The sequence below is a fragment of the Somniosus microcephalus genome, chromosome 7, assembly GCF_052327205.1.
Source record: "Somniosus microcephalus isolate GS21.2 chromosome 7, FLI_Smic_1.0, whole genome shotgun sequence".
Classification (NCBI taxonomy): Eukaryota; Metazoa; Chordata; class Chondrichthyes; order Squaliformes; family Somniosidae; genus Somniosus; species Somniosus microcephalus.
The window spans coordinates 10,587,610-10,608,612 of NC_140993.1; the positions used below are offsets into that span (position 1 = coordinate 10,587,610).

General features: G+C 44.0%; 1 protein-coding gene across 1 annotated transcript in view; it reads left to right on the forward strand.

The window, feature by feature from the left end:
• Window positions 1–21,003, forward strand: part of ttc39c (tetratricopeptide repeat domain 39C) — a 150,923-nt gene that overhangs the window by 126,347 nt on the left and 3,573 nt on the right. The window contains exons 11-13 of the mRNA XM_085992226.1: window positions 2,550–2,647; window positions 3,578–3,682; window positions 5,678–5,716. Coding sequence (XP_085848352.1) covers window positions 2,550–2,647; window positions 3,578–3,682; window positions 5,678–5,716 — 242 coding nt within the window. The remainder of the gene's footprint in view (window positions 1–2,549; window positions 2,648–3,577; window positions 3,683–5,677; window positions 5,717–21,003) is intronic.

Here is a 21,003-nt window from a genome sequence, read left to right on the forward strand (position 1 = left end):
AGTGGTTGAAGCGATTAGCATAGAAGCATTTCAGGGGAAGCTAGACAAGTACATGAGAGAGAAAGGAGTAGAAGGATATGCTGATAGGGTGAGATGAAGCGTGTGTGTGTTGATTCTGGTCAGTGCTACAGAGGTCAGCCTTGTCAAATTGAGATTGAGTGAACCATGTTTGCAAGTGGGGCAGATGTGTGCAGAGACAACAGGGAATGTTAATATCGCTGGTGTTGGACTCAGTAGGTGAGACAGATAAGACCAGAAGATGGGGGGCCTTTGTCACCTATCCAATAAATAGAGAATAAGTTTTCAGATAAGCTCATTGGCAGGCTTTGAGAAAAATTTTGAAGTATTTCTGGAGAGTGAATGGATTGAGTGGTTTGGTGAGAAAATAAGGTGAGAAATCCGTTCCTAAAAGTTCTTATTGAATAACAAAGTATCTCAAAATTAATACTTTTTCATGATGCTTTTGAGTCAGTATGTAGTAATTGTGTTTTTATATGTAAGTGTGCAATGAAATGCCTACTATTTACTCCTGTATGCCACAGTAATATTTTATAAAGGAATGCTGTGCGAATGGTTTCACTTCACAGAATTTGTTTGGAGATTTGCTGTTTGTGTTTGGAATATGTTAATTTACAGGATGATAGCCCTCTGTTTAAAACGGTGTTTCAGTTGTCTTATCCTGATTCCTTTACAAAGAAACTCATTTATGCTTGTTACCAATTCGAGCCTTGCACTAGACATTCGCTTGGTGCTGGTTGCTCCCATAAGTAATCTGAGCATCTTTGTACAGACTGATATTTAACTAACAATAGGGTATCCCCTGTGACCTGAACTGCCTACTTCCACATGTGCCTCTCCAGTCTTTTTGCGAGTGGACTGAGACACTTGGTGAGATAAGACTGAACACAAATTGCGAAGCTGCTTGTGAACATACAAAGCCACAGTTATGATTGGATTCACTTTGTTCAATCAGCACATCCTGTCTTTGCATAATAATACAAACTAATGAATAGGCTTCCCAACGTCCCTGGATCTACTTGCTTGAGTTTAAACAAAATTTATAATTATCCTCCTGCATTCTAACCTTTTGCGCCTGGCAAAATGTTGATCTTGCAACAACTTCTTCAGAAACCTAGCTCTCTGCGAATTTTTCTGTGTGTTTCTTTATCCGAAGTGTGTCAGCCAATGAGTTGGCGGTGGGGCGGGACTTGGGCAGGACTCGCAGCAAGCAGTCTATTGACTCGGCAAACAGAGTCTATTTATAAAGAACTACAGCAAACCAAACTCATGACCGAAACTGCAGCAAAGTCTCTTGATTTAAGCAAGATTATTTCTGCAACGCAGTACAGTGAGTGAAGGATAGTTGCATAATACAAATGATGTGCGTAAAATCAATCCCAGTCACTTACAGCAGTGCGGTCTGCAGGCGTGATCGATGTGGGGGAATTACCCAATCATCTCCATTCTGGCAGGGACTAGTGGTGGCACTATAGGAAGCCCTCCTTATCTCTGTGTTCACAAGGGGACAGCTTGTGTCTAACTCCCCCGCTGCTGAGTGCCCAGCACCAACAATGCCCCAACACGATGGCTTATTGATTACTGAGTGATTACTTAATGATTATTGATTGATTGACTACTGCGTTTCTCTTTGTGGAAACTACTTCAACGCCTAAAACATTAGCGTTTAGCCACCTCTCATCTTGGTGCTTTGTGAATAGAACATAAGAAATAGGAGCAGGAGTCGGCCATTTGGCCCCTCGAGCCTACTCCGCCATTCAATAAGATCATGGCTGATCTTCTGCCTCATCTCCACTTTCCTGCCCGATCCCCATATCCCTTGATTCCTCTAGAGTCCATAAATCTATCGATCTCAGCCTTGAATATACTCAACGACTGAGCATTCACAGCCCTCTGGGGTAGAGAATTCTAAAGATTCACAACCCTCTGAGTGAAGAAATTCCTTCTCATCTCAGTCCTAAATGGCCGGCCCCTTATCCTGAGACTGTGACCCCTGGTTCTAGACTCTCCAGCCAGGGGGAAACAATCTCTCAGCATCTACCCTGTCAATCCCCCCCAGCATCTTGTATGTTTCAGTGAGATCTCCTCTCATTCTTCTAAACTTCAGAGAGTATAGGCCCAACCTACACAATCTCTCATCATTTAAATGCAGCTCTCAGCCAAGTCCTTTCTGTGGGAAGAATGGCGCATGTGAGCGTGCTAAACTCCCAGTACTCACCCTTGTAGAAGTAATAATGCAATGAAGCTATAAGGAAGAAAATGTTTAATCTTTAACGGCATTGGCCTGATACTATGTGTTCATTTATAATTTTGCATTAGTGCAATCTTTAAGATTAAATCTCTTTCTTTAATACTGCATGTACACTTTTTTAAAGAAAGCTGCTGTAGTTTTTAAAAATTGTAATTTTCCATGAAGTATGTATCTTCCTATTTATTTTTCCTGTAAAGATTGGTAATTCTAAGTCTGAATGCAACATGGACAGTGAATCAGGTTCTGCAGTAGACTATCTAATGTGTCCTCTTTTATTCAGCTTGTCAGGAAATGCATGAGCCATTAACAATTGGGTTAAAACACCTACTCCTTGGTGCAATACACAAATGTCTAGGAAATTCAGATGGTGCTATTCAGGTGTGTATGGTACAGTTTGTCTAACAATTCTGCTCGTATGGTAGTGCTTTCTGATTGTACTAAGAGTTGAGTGGGTTTATATTGGGCATCAGCATACAGTAAAGTAAAACACAACATGAAACTTGGATAAAAGATATTTACAATTCTGTATTGTAATGATGTATTGTTGAACTAGAACTATGGGAACAGTAGCATAGTTATGTTATTGGACCAGTAATCCAGGGGCCTGGACTAATGATCCACAGACATGAGTTCATATCTCCCCATGGCAGCTGGGGAATTTAAATTCAGTTAATTAAATAAATCTGGAATTAAAAAACTAGTATCAGTAATAGTGACCATGAAACTACCGGATTGTCCTAAAAACCCATCTGGTTCACTAATGTCCTTTAGGGAAGGAAATCTGCCGCCCTTACCCGGTCTGGCCGATATGTGACTCCAGACCCACAGCCATGTGGTTGACTCTTAACTGCCCTCTGAAATGGCCTAGCAAGCCACTCAGTTGTATCAAACCGCTAGGAATTGCAGCGGTTCAAGGGGGCTCACCACCACCTTCTCGAGGGCAATTAGGGATGGTCAATAAATGCCGGCCTTACCAGCGATGCCCACATCCCATGAATGAATAAAAAAAACTAAAATGCACAAATGTTTGTCATTGTCAGATTTACAGTTAGCTCAATTACTGCTTTACAGTTTGCCTGTTTACATACATTCCTCCAGCACTGATTGGTTTGTAAGGAAAAATGCATTGAAAACCATGAACTTCACAAATCTACGATAACATTATACTGTTAGGCAGTTATTACTTATCGCAGTATTGGTCGTCTCAGCATTTAAAGCCTACTCCCTTCCCCTTCCCCTTTTGGATGCATGGCGTTGCCAATATACTGTAACACAGTTTTCACTTTGTAACTTGTTTTCTTCCTGCAGTTCTTCCAGTTAGCTATAAAAGACGAGCTGAGTCGTCAGAACAATGCGTACATACAGCCATATGCTTGTTATGAGCTGGGATGCCTGTTGTTGGAGACTCCAGAGGTATGGGGAGCTGCTTTTGTATATCCAATATTCGAGTCAAAACTGCAGTTAACTAACCGAGCTAGATGTAACCGCTCGTCCATTTTGCTGATTTATTTTTTAAAGAATTATAGCATATAGTAACCATTTTTGCATTCAGTTGTATGTTCATGCATCTGGAAGCACTGCTCACACTGTTATGCAATGTTTTGAGAGACGCATTAATTTTCTGGGCTCGAACGAGGGAGAGAACGCTTTAGTTTTTATTTTGCATTATTCCAGGATTCCTATAAGAACGTATGAACATAAGAAATAGGAGCAGGAATAGGCCACTTGGCCCCTCGAGCCTGCTCCGCCATTCAATAAGATCATGGCTGATCTTGGGCTCAAAGCCACTTCCCCGCCTGCTCCCTTTATCTTGCAAAAATCTGTCCATCTCCACCTTAAATGTATTTAATGACCCAGCCTCCACAGCTCTCTGGGGCAGAGAATTCCACAGATTTACGACCCTCTGAGAGAAGAAATTCCTCCTCTTCTCAGTTCTAAAAGGGCGACCCTTTATTCTAAAACTGTGCCCCCGCGTTCTAGATTTCCCCACGAAGGGAAACATCCTCTCTGCATCTACCTTGTCGAGCCTCCTCGGTATCTTAAATGTTTCAATAAGACCACCTCTCATTCTTCTAAATTCCAATGAGTATATGAATTTATTTTCTCTGTGTTTATCCCACTGATTTGGTTATTCCTATCTGTGATCAAAGTTTCCAGAAAACTTTGTGATGTAAAAGGAAAGATACATTTTGGAAGCTGAAATTGGGCCCCAAAGCGGGAGATAGAATACAGATCAGCCATGATCTCATTGAATGGCGGGCGGAACAGGCTCGAGGGGCCGAGTGGCCTACTACAGGAAACTTTTTTTTATCCGGGACCGACGTGGTGCCGGTTCATCAAAAATTCCGGATAACCGAGAGCTATAGTAAAAGATACGGAGCTGAGAGCTCCGTATAAAGCAACAAACCCTGTTGCTTAGCAACAGGTTCAGAACAATGGCCACAAGTTCCAAGCGTCTCTGTAGCTTAGCAACAGTTGCAGCCACACCCTTGCACAGCAACAGATGGAGGAAGGCAAGTAATAAAACTTACCTGAACCTACTCCTGAATTTTGCCGGTTAACCGAGATTTCCAGTTATTTAGGTGCCGGTAAATTGAAAGTTTCCTGTACTGTTCCCATGTAACCCCTCCCTTTCTCCTACTCGCAATACATGGATTATTAAATGTAAATGATAGTCTTATCATAGAGTCATAGAAATTTACAGCACAGAAGGAGGCCATTCAGCCCATCATGTCTGTGCAGTGTTTTTCTTTCAAGGCGTTCTTTTATTTATTTATTTTTTGTTTTCCCCGCTTATGATAAAACATGTACATCGCAGACAATGCAATGAAAAGATTCCTAGAGGAGCAGTAGCCAACAAACAATGGCTTTTCGAGTCCGTCGGTGTGGAGAGAAGTTTCTGCTCCCGTCGATTGTTCTGTGAACTCTTCATTCTACTCAAACCCGCTGGTCATGTGCACTATACAGGAAATTGGTTTATCCGGAGGTTGTATGTCCGGAAACCTCGATCTAACGGCAGAAATCAGCAGCCGTTTTGTTAGGTTTTTCTTCTTTTTTTTTCTTCTCCTAGCATTTTTTTTAAACAGTCAGTCTCTGGAAAGCCTCTCTGAAGCTGTTGCTAAGCTACAGAGATGCTTCCAAGGTACGGGCCGACTGTTTACAAGCTGTTGCTAAGCAACAGTGTTTGTTGTCAGATACGGAGATGAAAACTTCCGTATCCTTCAACATTAGCGCTGGTCTGTCCGGAAATTTTCATAGATCGGCGTCCCGTCGGTGCCGGATATCGCGAAGTTTCCTGTATTATAAATGTGTTTTGGAATTGTAATTTTGTTGCACCCCAGCAACGCTGACATTATTTGGGCAAAGGGCATATTGTTAATGCATATTTTTTCTTCTTTTTTATGGCAGACTTTGGATAAAGGCAAAGCTTTGCTCTACCAAGCCAAGGTAAGTTGGAAAGCTGATGTCCAATAGGAACATTTGTTGTATAATTACGGTTATATTTCTACACCACCGACTTTGGTGAAATCCACGTTTGCAAATAAGCTAGTACCCGCCCTTGCAAAGTGTATTGCAAATTGACCAAATATCTGTCATGTTAAGCGCACTTGATTCGCTCAAATATAGATAGAATCATAGAAATTTACAGCACAGAAGGAGGCCATTTGGCCCATTGTGTCTGTGCCGGCCGAAAAAGAGCTCTCCAGCCTAATCCCACTTACCAGCTCCTGGTCCGTAGCCTTGGACAAGTATGTTTTAAATACGATGAGGGTTTCTGCCTCTACCACCCTTTCAGGCAGTGAGTTCCAGACCTTCACCACCCTTTGGGTGAAAAAAGTTCTCAACTCCCCTCCAATCCTTCTATCAATTACTTTAAATCTATGCCCCCTGGTTATTGACCCCTCTGCTACGGGAAATAGGTCCTTCCTATCCACTCTATCTCGGCCCCTCATGATTTTTACACCTCAATTAAAACTCCCCTCAGCCCCCTCTGTTCCAAAGAAAACAAATCCAGCCGATCCAATCTTTCTTCATGGCTGGGTAGAAAAAGCTAACAATCACCAACTCGATTGCCCAAACTCATTCCACACGTGACCCTTCCAGCCAATAGAGAGGGGAGACTTTTCCCATCAGGCTGGACTAGATTTGAACCAAGGTACCAGAGGGGACCGGATCTAACCCATAGTGCCACCCAGTTCCCCGAAAATGAGTTCTTAATGATCATTTCCAGTTTCGGGCTAGTTCCCAATGTACGAGTCCATAATGCATTAAGAAAGACTTGCATTTATATAGCGCCGCTCTGGCACAGACACGATGGGCCGAATGGCATCCTTCTGTGCCATAAATTTCTATAATTCTATGATTCTTTCACGACTACCGGACATCCCAAAGTGCTTTACAGCCAATGAGGTACTTTTTTGAAGTCACTATATTGTAATGTAGGAAACCCGGCAGCCAATTTGCGCACAGCAAGCTCCCACAAGCAGCAATGTGATAATGACCAGATAATCTCTCTTAGTGATGTTGATTGAGGGATAAATATTAAACCCGCCTGCAGTTCTTCGAAATAGTGCCATGTGATCTTTTACTCCACCTGAGAGGGCAGATGGGGCCTCGATTTAACGTCTCATCCGAAAGACGGCACCTCTGACAGTGCAGCACTCCCTCAGCACTGCACTGAAGTGTCAGCCTAGTTTTTTGTGCTCCAGTCTCTGGAGTGAGACCACAACCTTCTGACTCAGGCGAGGGTGCTGCCAACTGAGCCACAGCTGGCACCATAGAATTACATAGAATGCAACACAGCCTTCAGCACTCCCGCGGCCGCGGCTGCAGAGAACAGTATCTATCCCCCTGACTATACTGTCCCCTACCACTACAACATTCCTTTTCCCGCCCCCCTTCCTGTACCACGGTGCCATTGTCGGTTTGCTCATCCACCCTGCAGACTTTGCCCTCATCCACACAGGCAGCAAGAACCTCATACCTGTTGGACAAGGGCAAAGGCTGAGGTTGCTCCAGCACTGCACCTGGGGTCCCCTTACCTGCCTGAGTTGTGGTCACACCCTCCTGTCCCTGACCACTAACCAGACCTGTACCACGACCTAACCTAAAGGATGTGACTCTCTCCTGGATCAAAGATAACTCTTCCCCTTCCCTGATGCCCTGCAATGTCTGCACCTTGGACTCCAGCTGAACAAACCTGAGCTGAAGTTCCTCGAGATGCTGACACTTACTGCAGATGTGGTCGTCTGGGATTGCGATGCTCTCCACAAACTCCCACGTGCTGCAGGAGTTAGATATATTTCTTAAGGCTAAAGGGATCAAGGGATATGGGGACAAAGCAGGGACAGGGTACTGAGTTTGGATGATCAACCATGATCTCATTGAATGGCGGTGCAGGCTCGAGGGGCCGAATGGCCTACTCCTGCTCCTATCTTCTATGTTGCGGCACACCACCTGCATTGCCATCCCTTTATAACCTTGTTTTATTTATTTAGTTAATTAAAATTTATGTATTTAATTAACTTAGCTTATAGTTTAGTTTTTAGCTGACTACTGGATCTGGTTTAAGTGCTAGGTAGATGAAATTAAATATTTACCTGTAACACAAACCACTACAAGTATTGGGGACAAAAAGCAGCAGCGCCTTTCCCCCCTGCTCCGAATTCCCACTCTCTCCAAATGCCCAAGTTTTACACTCAGTTTCAAAGTACTCCAATTAAGACCACTCTGTGCGTCAGCAGACAGTAGCTCTTGTGAAGCGCCCTGGGATGTTTTACTATGTTAAAGATGCTATATAAATGCAAGTTGTTGTAGTTCCACACCACACTAATTTCAATTGTTCTGCCACACGAAATGGACACAAACTCAACATAAGGTAACTTCAATTTATCTACACTGCAGTGCTGAACTCTAATACAAGTAAACTCTACTCACTCAGCTGCCATTACACTGCTGCTCTCCCCCAACTCATCATTTTAAAATACACCGATCCACCGGCAAAAATCAGGAGCCGTTTCGTTAGGTTTTTTTTCTTTTGTTGCTTTTTTTTTTCACCAGTCAGGCTCTGCAAGGTCTCGCTGAAGCTGTTGCTAAGCTACAGAGACGCTTGCAAGGTACGGCCGACTGTTTAGAAGCTGTTGCTAAGCAACAGGGTTTGTTGCCAGATATGGCTCGCTCCGTATGTTTCAACATTCGCGCTGGTTTGTCCGGCAGTTTTGATGGGACAGCAACAGCTCGGTCCCGTCGGTGCCGGTAATCACAAAGTTTCCTGTAACATGCATGGTCCTTCAAAAATCTGTCCATGGTCTTAAAAACACCTCAGTTAATGTTCTTTGCAGCACATCCTAATAAGTGTTTATAAAACTCGCTAAGCATTTTGAGAATTTAAGTTTTAATTTTAACAGTTTTCAAGAAAAAACAAGTACACTGCGTCATGGGGGACTTTAATCTTCATATAGACTGGGCAAATCAATTTGGCAAAGGTAGTTTGGAGGACGAGTTCATGGAATGTATTTGAGACAGTTTCCTAGGACAATACGTCATGAAACCAACCAGGGAGCAGGCTATTTTAGATCTTGTATTGTGTAATGAGACAGGGTTAATTAGTAATAATCTCATAGTAAAGGATCCTCTGGAGAAGAGTGATCATAATACAGGAAACTTTGTGCTATCCGGAGGTGAGCTATCCGGCAATCTGGAGCCACTGGCAAAAATCAGCAGCCGTTTTTTATTCTTTTTGTTTGTTTTTTTTTGCTTTGTTTGAACAGTCAAGCTGTGCATGGTCTGTAGCTATAGCAACAGCTTCAGCTACAGAGCTTGCAGGCCACACCCGAGTGTTTAGAAGCTGTTGCTAAGCAACAGTGTTTGTTGTCAAATACGGAGATAAGAATCTCCGTATCTCTCAACATTAACTCTGGAGAGTACGGCAGTTTTGAGGCAACGGCAGCAGCTCGGTCCCGTGGGTGCCGGATAGCACAAAGTTTCCTGTATGATAAAATTTCACCGAGTTTGAGAGTGAAATACTTCAATTGGAAACGAGAGTCTTAAACTTAAATAAAGCCAATTACACAGGCATGGGGGCGAGTTAGTTAAGGTAGATTGGGAAATTTGATTAAAAGGTATGGCGGTAGATAAGCAGTGCAAACATTTGAAGAAATATTCCAAAATTCTCAAATTGGATATGCAGATAAGGAATTGGCTTAAGGACAGAAAACAGCGAGTTGTGGTAAATGGCTGTTTTTCAGACTGGAGGATGGTAGAAGGTGGTGTTCCCCAAGGGTCAGTGCTGGGGCCACTGCTTTTTTGTTACTGTATATATAAAAGACCTGGATATTAGAATACATAGAAACATAGAAGATAGGAGCAGGAGTAGGCCATTCGGCCCCTCGAGCCTGATCGTCCAAATTCAGTACCCTGTTCCTGCCTTCTCTCCATATCCCTTGATCCCTTTAGTTTTAAGAAATATATCCAACTCCTTCTTGAATATATTTAATGAATTGGCCTCCACTGCCTTCTGTGGTAGAGAATTCCACAGGTTCACCACTCTCTGGGTGAAGAAATTCCTCCTCATCTCTGTCCTAAATGGCTTACCCTTTATCCTTAGACTGTGACCCCTGGTTCTGGACTCCCCGACCATCGGGAACATCCTTCCAGCATCTAGTCTGTCTAGTCCTGTTAGAATTTTATAAGTTTCGATGAGATCCCCTCTCAATCTTCTAAACTCCAGCAGGTATAAGCCCAATCGACCCAATCTCTCCTCATATGTCATTCCTGCCATCCCAGGTATCAGCCTGGTGAATCTTCGCTGCACTCCTCCCATGGCAAGAACATCCTTCCTCAGATAAGGCGACCGAAACTGCACACAATACTCCAGATGTGGTCTCACCAAGGCCCTGTACAACTGCAGCAAGACATCCTTGTTCCTGTACTCAAACCCTCTCGCTACGAAGGCCAACATACCATTTGCCTTCTTAACCGCCTGCTGCACCTGCATGCTTACTTTCAGTGACTGGTGCACAAGGACGCCCAGGTCTCGTTGCACTTCCCCTTCTCCCAATCTATTGCCATTCAGATAATAATCTGCCTTCTTGTTTTTGACACCAAAGTGGATAACCTTGCATTTATCCACGTTATATTGCATCTGCCATGCTTCTGCCCAATCACCCAACCTGTCCAGATCACACTGGAGTTTATCGGTATCCTCCTCACAACACACACGCCCACCCAGCTTTGTGTCATCTGCAAACTTGGAGATATTACATCTAGTTCCCTCATCCAGATCATTAATATATATTGTGAATAGCTGGGGTCCAAGGACCGATCCCTGCGGTACCCCACTAGTCACTGCCTGCCACTCGGAAAAAGAGCTGTTTATTCCAACTCTTTGCTTTCTGTCTGCCAACTAGTTCTCTATCCAAGTCAATACCTTGCCCCCAATCCCATGTGCCTTAATTTTACATGCTAATCTCTTATGCGGGACCTTATCGAAAGCCTTTTGAAAATCCAAATACACCACACCCACTGGTTCTCCCTTATCTATTTTACCAGTTACATCCTCAAAAAATTCCAGTAGATTAGTCAAGCACAATTTACCTTTTGTAAATCCATGTTGACTTTGTCCGATCCGGTCACTTTTTTCCAAGTGCTCTGCTATTACATCCTTTATAATGGACTCTAGCATTTTCCCCACTACCGATGTCAGGTTTTCCGGTCTGTAATTCCCCGTTTTCTCTCTGCCACCCTTTTTGAACAGTGGGGTAACATTAGCTACCCTCCAATCCATGGGTACTGTTCCAGAGTCTATCGAATTTTGGAAGGTGACCCGCAATGCATCTACTATTTCTAGGGCCACTTGCTTAAGTACCCTAGGATGTAGATTATCAGGCCCTGGGGATTTGTCAGCCCTCAATCCCATCAATTTCCCTAACACCATTTCCCTACAAATACTGATTTCTATCAGTTCCTCCCTGTCATTAGACCCTATGTTCCCCGACATCTTTGGGAGGTTATTTGTGTCCTCCTTTGTGAAGACAGAACCAAAGTATGTATTTAATTGGTCTGCCATTTCTTTGTTCCCCAATATAAATTCCCCTGATTCTGACTGCAAGGGACCTACGCTTGACTTCACCAATCTTTTTCTCTTCACATATCTATGGAAGCTTTTACAGTCAGTTTTTATGTTCCCTGCAAGCTTACTCTCATATTCTATTTTCCCCCTCTTAATTAATCCCTTTGTCCTCCTTTGTTGAATCCTAAACTGCTCCCAATCCTCAAGTTTACTGCTTTTTCTGGCCAATTTATATGTCCTCTCCTTGGATCTTATGCTATCCCTTGTTAGCCACGGTTGAGTCACCTTTTTTGTTTTATTTTTATGCCAAATTGGGATGAACAATTTCTGTAGTTCATCCATGCGATCTTTGAATGTTTGCCATTGCCTATCCACCGTCAACCCTTTGAGTGCCATTCCCCAATCAATCCTACCCAACTCGCTCCTCAGACCATCGTAGTTTCCTTTATTTAAATTCAGGACCCTAGTCTCTGAGTCAACTACTTCACTCTCCATCTCAATGAAGAATTCTATCATATTATAATCGCTCCTCCCCAAGGGGCCTCGCACAACAAGATTGCTAATTAATCCTTTCTCATTACATAATACCCAGTCTAAGATGGCCTGATCTCTAGTTGGTTCCTCGACATATTGGTCCAGGAAACCATCCCGTATACACTCCAGGAATTCCTCCTCCACAGTATTGTTACTAATTTGGTTAGCCCAATCTGTATGTAGATTAAAGTCACCCATGATAACTGCTGTGCCCTTATTGCACGCTTCTCTAATTTCCCGTTTGATGCCATCCCCAACCTCCGCATTACTGTTTGGACGTCTATATACCACTTCCACTAACGTTTTCTGCCCCTTGGTGTTTCTCAGTTCTACCCATACAGATTCTACATCATCAGAGCTAATATCCTTCCTTTCAATTGTGTTAATCCCCTCTTTAACCAGCAATGCTACCCCACCTCCTTTTCCTTTTTGCCTATCTTTCCTGAATATTGAATACCCCGGGATATTGAGTTCCCAGCCTTGGCCACCCTGGAGCCATGTTTCCGTAATCCCAATCATATCATATTCGTTTACCTCTATTTGCGCAGCTAATTCATCCACCTTATTACGAATGCTCCTTGCATTAAGACACAAAGCCTTCAGGCTTGTTTTTTTAACTCTCAGAATTATTATTTACTGTGGCCATGTATGATTTAAACCCTTGCTTTCTCTGCCTGCCACTTTTGTTTTTCTCCTTCCTGTCTTTTGCTTTTATCCTTGTTTCCCTTTCCTCTGTCTCTCCGCTCAGGGTAGAATTGCTAAATTTGCCGATGACACCAAACTTGGGGGTGTGGCAAACAGTGAGGATGATGCCAATCGACTGCAACAGGACCTAGAAAGGCTAGCAGAATGGGCAGACAAGTGGCAGATGGAATTTAATACAGAGAAGTGTGAGGTGATGCATTTTGGCAGAAGGAACAGGGAGAGGCAATATATAAACTTAATGGCACCGTTTTAAAGAGTGTGCAGGGACATGGGAACTGGGTGATAATGTGCATTGGTCCCTGAAGGTGGCAGGACATATTGAGAGAGTGGTTAGCAAAGCATATGGGATCTTGGGCTTCATAAATAGAGGTATTGAGTACAAAAGTAGAGAAGTTATGCTGAACTCAAGATGTCCTGCCACTTTCAGGGAGCTATGCACATTAACTCCCAGGCCTCTCTGCCCCTGCACACTCTTTAAAACTGTGCCATTATGCCATTAAGTGTATATTCAGCATGTAAGTATGTAAAAAGAAAAAGATTAGTGAAGATAAATCTAGGTCCCTTTCAGTCAGGAACGGGAGAATTTATAATGGGGAAGAAGGAAATGACACAGCAATTAAACAAATACTTTGGTTCTGTCTTCACGGAAGAGGACAAAAATAACTTCCCAGAAATGCTAGGGAACCAAGGGTCTAGTAAGAAGGAGGAATTAAACGAAATTAGTATTGGTAAAAAAAAAGTAGTGCTGGAGAAATTAATGGGACTGAAAGCTGATAAATCCCCAGGATCTGATAATCTGCATCACAGAGTACTAAAAGAGGTAGCCATGGAAATAGTGGATGCATTGGTTATGGAACAGTTCCTGCAGATTGAAGGGTGGCAAATGTAACCCCACTATTTAAAAAGGAGGGAGAGAAAACAGGGAACTACAGACCAGTTAGCCTAACATCAGTAGTAGGGAAAATGCTAGAGTCTATTGTAAAGGATGTGATAACAGGACACTTTTATATTAAAAAAAAAAAAAAATCAATCGGATTAGACAAAGTCAACATGGATTTATGAAAGGGAAATCGTGCTTGACAAACCTACTGGAGTTTTTTGAGGACGTAACTGGTAGAATAGATAAGGGATAATCAGTGGATGTGGTGTATTTGGATTTTCAGAAGGCCTTTGATAAAGTCGCACATAAGAGGTTAGTGTGCAAAATTAAAGCAGATGGGATTGTGGGTAATATACTGGCATGGATTGAAAATTGGTTAACAGACAGGAAACAGAGAGTAGGAATAAATGGGTCTATATCGGGGTGGCAGGCGGTGACTAGTGGGATACCGCAGGGATCAGTGCTTGGGCCCCAGCTATTCAAAATATATATCAATGATTTGGATGAGGGAACCAAATGTAATATTTCCAAGTTTGCTGACGACACGAAACTAGGTGGGGTTGTGAGGAGGATGCAAAGAGGCTTCAAGACGATTTAGACAAGTTGAGTGAGTGGGCAAATACATGGCAGATGCAGTATAACGTGGATAAATGTGAAGTTATCCACTTCAGTAGGAAAAACAGAAAGGCAGAATATTATATAAATGGTGATAGATTGGGAAATGTTGATGTACAGAGGGACCTGGGTGTCTTTGTACACCAGTCACTGAAAGCAAACATGCAGGTGCAGCAAGCAGTTAGGAAGGCAAATGGTATGTTGGCCTTCATTGCAAGAGGATTTGAGTACAGGAGCAAGGATGTCTTACTACAATTATACAGGGCATTGGTGAGACCACACCTGGAGTACTGTGTGCAGTTTTGGTCTCCTTACCTAAGAAAGGATATACTTGCCATAGAGGGAGTGCAGCGAAGGTTCACCATACTGATTCCTGGGATGGCAGGACTGTCGTAAGAGGAGAGATTGGGCCGACTTGGCCTGTATTCACTAGAGTTTAGAAGAATGAGAGGGGATCTCATTGAAACATAGAAACATAGAAGATAGGAGCAGGAGTAGGCCATTCGGCCCTTCGAGCCTGCTCCGCCATTCAATGTGATCATGGCTGATCATCCAAATTCAGTACCCTGTCCCTGCCTTTTCCCCATATCCCTTGATCCCTTTAGCCTCAAGAAATATATCCAACTCTTTCTTGAATATATTTAATGAATTAGCCTCCACCGCCCTCTGTGGCAGAGAATTCCACAGGTTCACCACTCTCTGGGTGAAGAAATTCCTCCTCATTTCAGTCCTAAATGGCTTACCCCTTATCCTTAGACTATGACCCCTGGTTCTGGACTCCCCGGCCATCAGAAACATCCTTCCTGCATCTAGTCTGTCCAGACCTGACAGAATTTTATAGGTTTCGATGAGATCCCCTCTCAATCTTCTAAACTCCAGTGAGTATAAGCCCAATCGACACAATCTCTCCTCATATTCCTGCCATCCCAGGTATCAGCCTGGTGAATCTTCGCTGCACTCCATGGCAAGAACGTCCTTCTTCGGGTAAGGTGACCAAAACTGCACACAATACTCAAGGTGCGGTCTCACCAAGGCCCTGTACAACTGTAGCAAGACATCCTTGTTCCTGTACTCGAACCCTCTTGCTACGAAGGCCAACATACCATTTGCCTTCTTAACCGCCTGCTGCACCTGCATGCTTACCTTCAGCGACTGGTGCACAAGGACACCCAGGTCTCTTTGCACTTCCCCTTCTCCCAATCTATTGCCATTCAGATAATAATCTGCCTTCCTGTTTTTGCCACCAAAGTGGATAACCTCACATTTATCCACATTATAGTGCATTTGCCATGTTTCTGCCCAATCACCCAACCTGTCCAAATCGTACTAGAGTTTCCCGACATCCTCCTCGCAGCTTACCCTCCCGCCCGTATAAAATTCTGAGAGGGCTAGACAGACTGGATGCAGGGAGGATGTTTCCCCTGGCTGGGGGGCCTAGAACGAGGGTCACAGTCTCAGGATATGGGGTAGGACATTTAGGACTGAGATGAGGAGAAATTTCTTCACTCAGAGGGTGGTGAACCTGTGGAATTCACTACCACAGAAGGCTGTGGAGGCCAAGTCACTGAATATATTTAAGAAGGAGATAGATAGATTTCTAGACACAAAATGCATCAAGGGGTATGGGGAGAGAACAGGAATATGGTATTGAGATAGAGGATCAGCCATGATCATATTGAATGGCAGAGCAGGCTCGAAGGGCTGAATGACCACCTCCTGCTCCTATTTTTTCTATGTTTCCATGAACCTTTATAAAGCGCTGGTTAGGCCATAACTGGAGTATTACGTCCAGTTCTGGTCACCACACTTTAGGAAGGATGTGAAGGCACTTGAGATGGTGCAGAGGAGATTTACCAGAATGGTTCCGGGGATGGGGGATCTTGGCTACAAGGACAGGTTGGAGAAGCTGGATTTGTTTTCATTAGAGCAAAGGAGGTTGAGGGGTGATTTGATAGAGGAGTACAAGATTATGACAGGTTTGAATAGGCTAGACGGGGAAAGGCTGTTCCCACTAGTTGATGGTACAAGGATTAGGGGACACAGATTTAAGGTTTTGGGCAAGAGATACAGGGGGGATGTGAGGAAAAACTTTTTACGCAGCGAGTGGTGAGGACCTGGAACTCGCTGCCGACGGAAGTGGTGGAAGCGGAGACACTCAATGTTTTCAAGGGGAGACTGGATAGGCACTTGAGGGAAATAAACTTGCAGGGCTACGGGGATAGAGCGGGGGAATGGGACTGACTGGATTGCTCTACAGAGAGCCGGCGCGGACTCGATGGGCCGAATGGCCTCCTCCTGTGCTATGACTAATTGAGAAATCTAATGGGAAAAGTGATCCATCCGTGGATAAGATTTAAAGAAGAGGCTTATAATGTTACAAAGAATAGTAGCAAGCCTGAGGATTGGGAGAACTTTAGAAATCAGCAAAGGAAGACCAAAAAATTGATAAAAGGGGAGAAAATAGAATATGAGAGTAAACTAGCAAGAAATATAAAAACAGATTGTCAGAGCTTCTACAGGTGTCGCAAAAGTAAGCGTTGGTCCCTTAGAGGCTGAGACAGGTGAAATTATAATGGGGAATAAGGAAATGGCAGAGACTCTAAACAAATATTTTGTATCTGTCTTCACAGTAGAAGAGATAAAGCATACCAAAAATAGCGGGGAACCAAAGGGCTAATAACAGTGAGGAACTTAAAGTAATTAATATCAGTATTTTAATTATTGTCCTGGCCAATATTTATCCCTCAATCAACATAACAAAAACAGTTTATCTGGTCATTATCACATTGCTTTTTGTGGGAGCTTGCTTTGTGCAAATTGGCTGCCGCGTTTCCTACATTACAATAGTGACTACATTCCAAAAGTACTTCATTGGCTGTAAAGCGCTTTGAGACGTCCGGTGGTCGTGAAAGGCGCTACATAAATGTAAGTCTTTCTTTCTTTAGAGAAAAAGTGCTTGAGAAACTAATGGGACTAAAAGCTGACAAATCCCCTGGATCTGATGGCCTACATCCTCGGGTTCTAAAAGAGATGGCTGCTTAGATGGAGGATGCACTGGTTGTGATCTTCCAAAATTCCCTAGATTCTAGAATGGTCCCAGCGGACTGGAAGGTAGCAAATGTAACCTGGCTATTCAAGAAAGGGGGGAGAGAGAAAACCGGGAACTACAGGCCAGTTAGCCTGACATCAGGCGTCGGGTAAATGCTGGAATCCATTATTAAGGAACATCATATGATTAGGCAGAGTTCACATGGTTTTATGAAAGGGAAATAGGGTTTGACAAACTTTAGTTTTTTGAGGAAGTAACTAGCAGGGTAGATAAAGGGGGACCAGAGGATGTAGTATATTTGGACTGCTAAAGGCATTCGATAAGGTGCCACATAAAAGATTGCTACTCCAAGATAAGGGCTCATGGGGTTGGGGCTAATATATTCGCATGGATAAAGGATTGGTTAACTGATAGAAAACAGAGCGTAGGGATAAACAGGTCATTTTCTGGTTGGCAGGTTGTAACTAGTGGGGTGCCGCAAGGATCAGTGCTGGGGCCTCAGCTATTTACAATCTATATTAATGACTTTGATGAAGGGACCAAGTGCATTGTATCCAAGTTTGCTGACTACAAAGCTACGTGGGAAAGTAAGCTGTGAGGAGGACACAGAGCGCAAAGGAATATAGACAGGTTAAGTGAGTGGGCAATAAGGTGGCAGATGGAATAAATTGTGAGTAAATGTGAGGTTATTCACTTTGGTAGGACGAATAGTAAAACAGAATATTTTTTAAATGGTGAGAAACTATTAAATGTTGGCGTTCAGAGAGATTCAGGTGTCCTCGTACAGAAAGTTAACATGGTGGCATAGTGGTAGCACTGTTGCCTCACAGCGCCAGGGACCCGGGTTCGAATCCGGCCTCGGGTGACTGTCTGTGTGGAGTTTGCACATTCTCCCCGTGTTTGCGTGGGTTTCCTCCGGGTGCTCCGGTTTCCTCCCACAGTCCAAAGATGTGTGGGTTAGGTTGATTGGCTATGATAAATTGACCCTTAGTGTTAGGGGGATTAAATACGTGGGGTTACGGGGATAGGGTGGGATATGTGTCGGTGCAGGCTCGATGGGCCGAAATGGCCTCTATCTGCACTGTGGGGTTTCTGTGATTCTGTGATACAGCAAGCAATTAGGGAGGCAAATGGCATATTGGCCTTTATTGCAAGGGAGTTGGAGTATAAGAGTAAGGAAGTCTTACTACAATTGTACAAGGCTTTGGTGAGACCACACCTGGAGTACTGGGCACAGTTTTGGTCTCCTTATCTGAGAAAGGACATACATGCCTTGGAGGCGGTGCAACGAAGGTTCACTAGATTGATCCCTGGGATGAGAGGGCTGTCCTATGAGGAGCAATTGACTAGACTGGGCCTGTACTCTCTGGAGTTTGGAAGAATGAGAAAGATATAAGATTTTGAGGGGGATTGACGGGTTAATTGCTGAGAGGTTGTTTCCCCTGGCTGGAGAGTCTTGAAGTAGGGGGCATAGTCTCTGGATAATGGGTCGGCTATGTAAGACTGGCGAGGAGGAATTTCTACACTGAGGGTTGTGAATCTTTGGAATTCTGTACCCCAAAGGGCTGTGGATGATGAATCGTTGAGTCTATTCAAGGCTGAGATAGTTCGAATTTTGGACTCTAGGGGAATCAAGGAATATGGGGATCGGGCGGGAAAGTGGAGTTGAGGTCGAAGATCAGCCATGATCTTATTGAATGGTGGAGCAGACTCGAGGGGCCGTATGGCCTACTCCTCCTAATTCTTATGTTCTTATCGAACAAAATTTGACACCGAGTCACCGATATTAGGACAGGTGACCAGAAGCTTGGTCAAAGAGAGAGGTTTTGAGGTGCGCCTTAAAGGAGAGAGAGGCGGAGACGTTTAGGGAGGGAATTCCAGAGCTTAACACCTAAGCAGTTGAAGGCACGGCTGCCAGTGGCAAGCAAAGGAAATAAGGGATGCACAAGAGATTAAAATTGGAGGAATGCAGAGATCTCGGAGGGTTGTAGGGCTGGAGGAGTTTAGAGTTGGGGTGGGCGGGGCCAGACCAAGGAGGGAACTTGGCATGATAAGAGAGTTTATAAGCCATGGCTGCAAGAAATGGCTCCAGGTAGAATTCTTGGCAGATGTAAAAAAAAAATGCCGGGATTTGGGAAAGAGTGGAGGAGTGGGTCTTACTGGATTGTGCTTTGAAACATAGAAGATAGGAGCAGGAGTAGGCTATTCGGCCCCTCGAGCCTGTTCCGCCATTCAATGAGATCATGGCTGATCATCCAAATTCAGTACCCTGTCCCTGCCTTCTCCCCATATCCCTTGATCCCTTTAGCCTCAAGAAATATATCCAACTCCTTCTTGAATATATTTAATGAATTGGCCTCCACTGCCTTCTTTGGCAGAGAATTCCACAGGTTCACCACTCTCTGGGTGAAGAAATTCCTCCTCATCTCTGTCCTAAATGGCTTACCCCTTATCCTTAGACTGTGACGCCTGGTTCTGGACTCACCCGCCATCGGGAACACCCTTCCAGCATCCAGTCTGTCCAGACCTGTTAGAATTTTATAAGTTTCGATGAGATCCCCTCTCATTCTTCTAACCTCCAGCGAGTACAAGCCCAATCAACCCAATCTCTCCTCATATGTCATTCCTGCCATCCCAGGTATCAGCCTGGTGAATCTTCGCTGCACTCCTTCCATGGCAAGAACATCCTTCCTCAGATAAGGCGACCAAAACTGCACACAATACTCAAGGTGTGGTCTCACCAAGGCCCTGTACAACTGCAGCAAGACATCCTTGTTCCTGTACTCAAACCCTCTCACTACAAAGGCCAACATACCATTTGCCTTCTTAACCGCCTGCTGCACCTGCATGCTTACCTTCAGCGACTGGTGCACAAGGACACCCAGGTCTCGTTGCACTTCCCCTTCTCCCAATCTATTGCCATTCAGATAATAATCTGCCTTCCTGTTTTTGACACCAAAGTGGATAACCTCGCATTTATCCACGTTATATTGCGTCTGCCATGCTTCTGCCCAATCACCCAACCTGTCTAAATCATCCTGTAGCTTCTCAGCATCCTCCTCACAGCACACACGCCCACCCAGCTTTGTGTCATCTGCAAACTTGGAGATATTACATCTATTTCCCTCATCCAGATCATTAATATATATTGTGAATAGCTGGGGTCCAAGGACCGATCCCTGCGGTACCCCACTAGTCACTGCCTGCCACTCGGAAAAAGAGCCAGCGCTGACTCAGTGGACCGAATGGTCTCCTCCTGTGCTGTACTATTCTATGGTTCTATGGTCACTCATTTCCATTCCTCACTATACTTCTCAAACTGTGGGGTTATCATCTCCGGTAATATAGATCGTAGCAATCCATTCTCTTCCCATATATAGTGTATCGAACTGCTTAGCAGGCTCAGGAGCTAACTTTCAATTCGAGCAATTCTACCTCGAGACATTTCTTGGCACCCATGGTTGTCCTAGATGCTTATGGCTTCCAAATTCCACAGAACACTGCCATATTAAATCATCTACCAGTTTCATGATGAGAATTGCAATGTCTGTACAGGTTTAGCAGTATTTAACTGTATTTTTCAAAAAAATCATAGAATTATAAAAGTTTTTGTGACAGAAGGAGGCCATTCGGCTCATCGTATCTGTGCCGGCTGCAAAGGAGCTAACTGGCCTAATCCCACTTTCCAGCTCCTGGTCTGTCACCTTGTAGGTTACGGCACTTCAAGTGCATATCCAAGTACTTTTTAAATGCGATGAGGGTTTCTGCCTCTACCACCCTTTCAGGCAGTGAGTTCCAGACCCCCACCACCCTCTGGGTGAAATAAATTCCCCTCAAATCCCCTCTAATCCTTCTACCAATTACTTTAAATCTATGCCCCC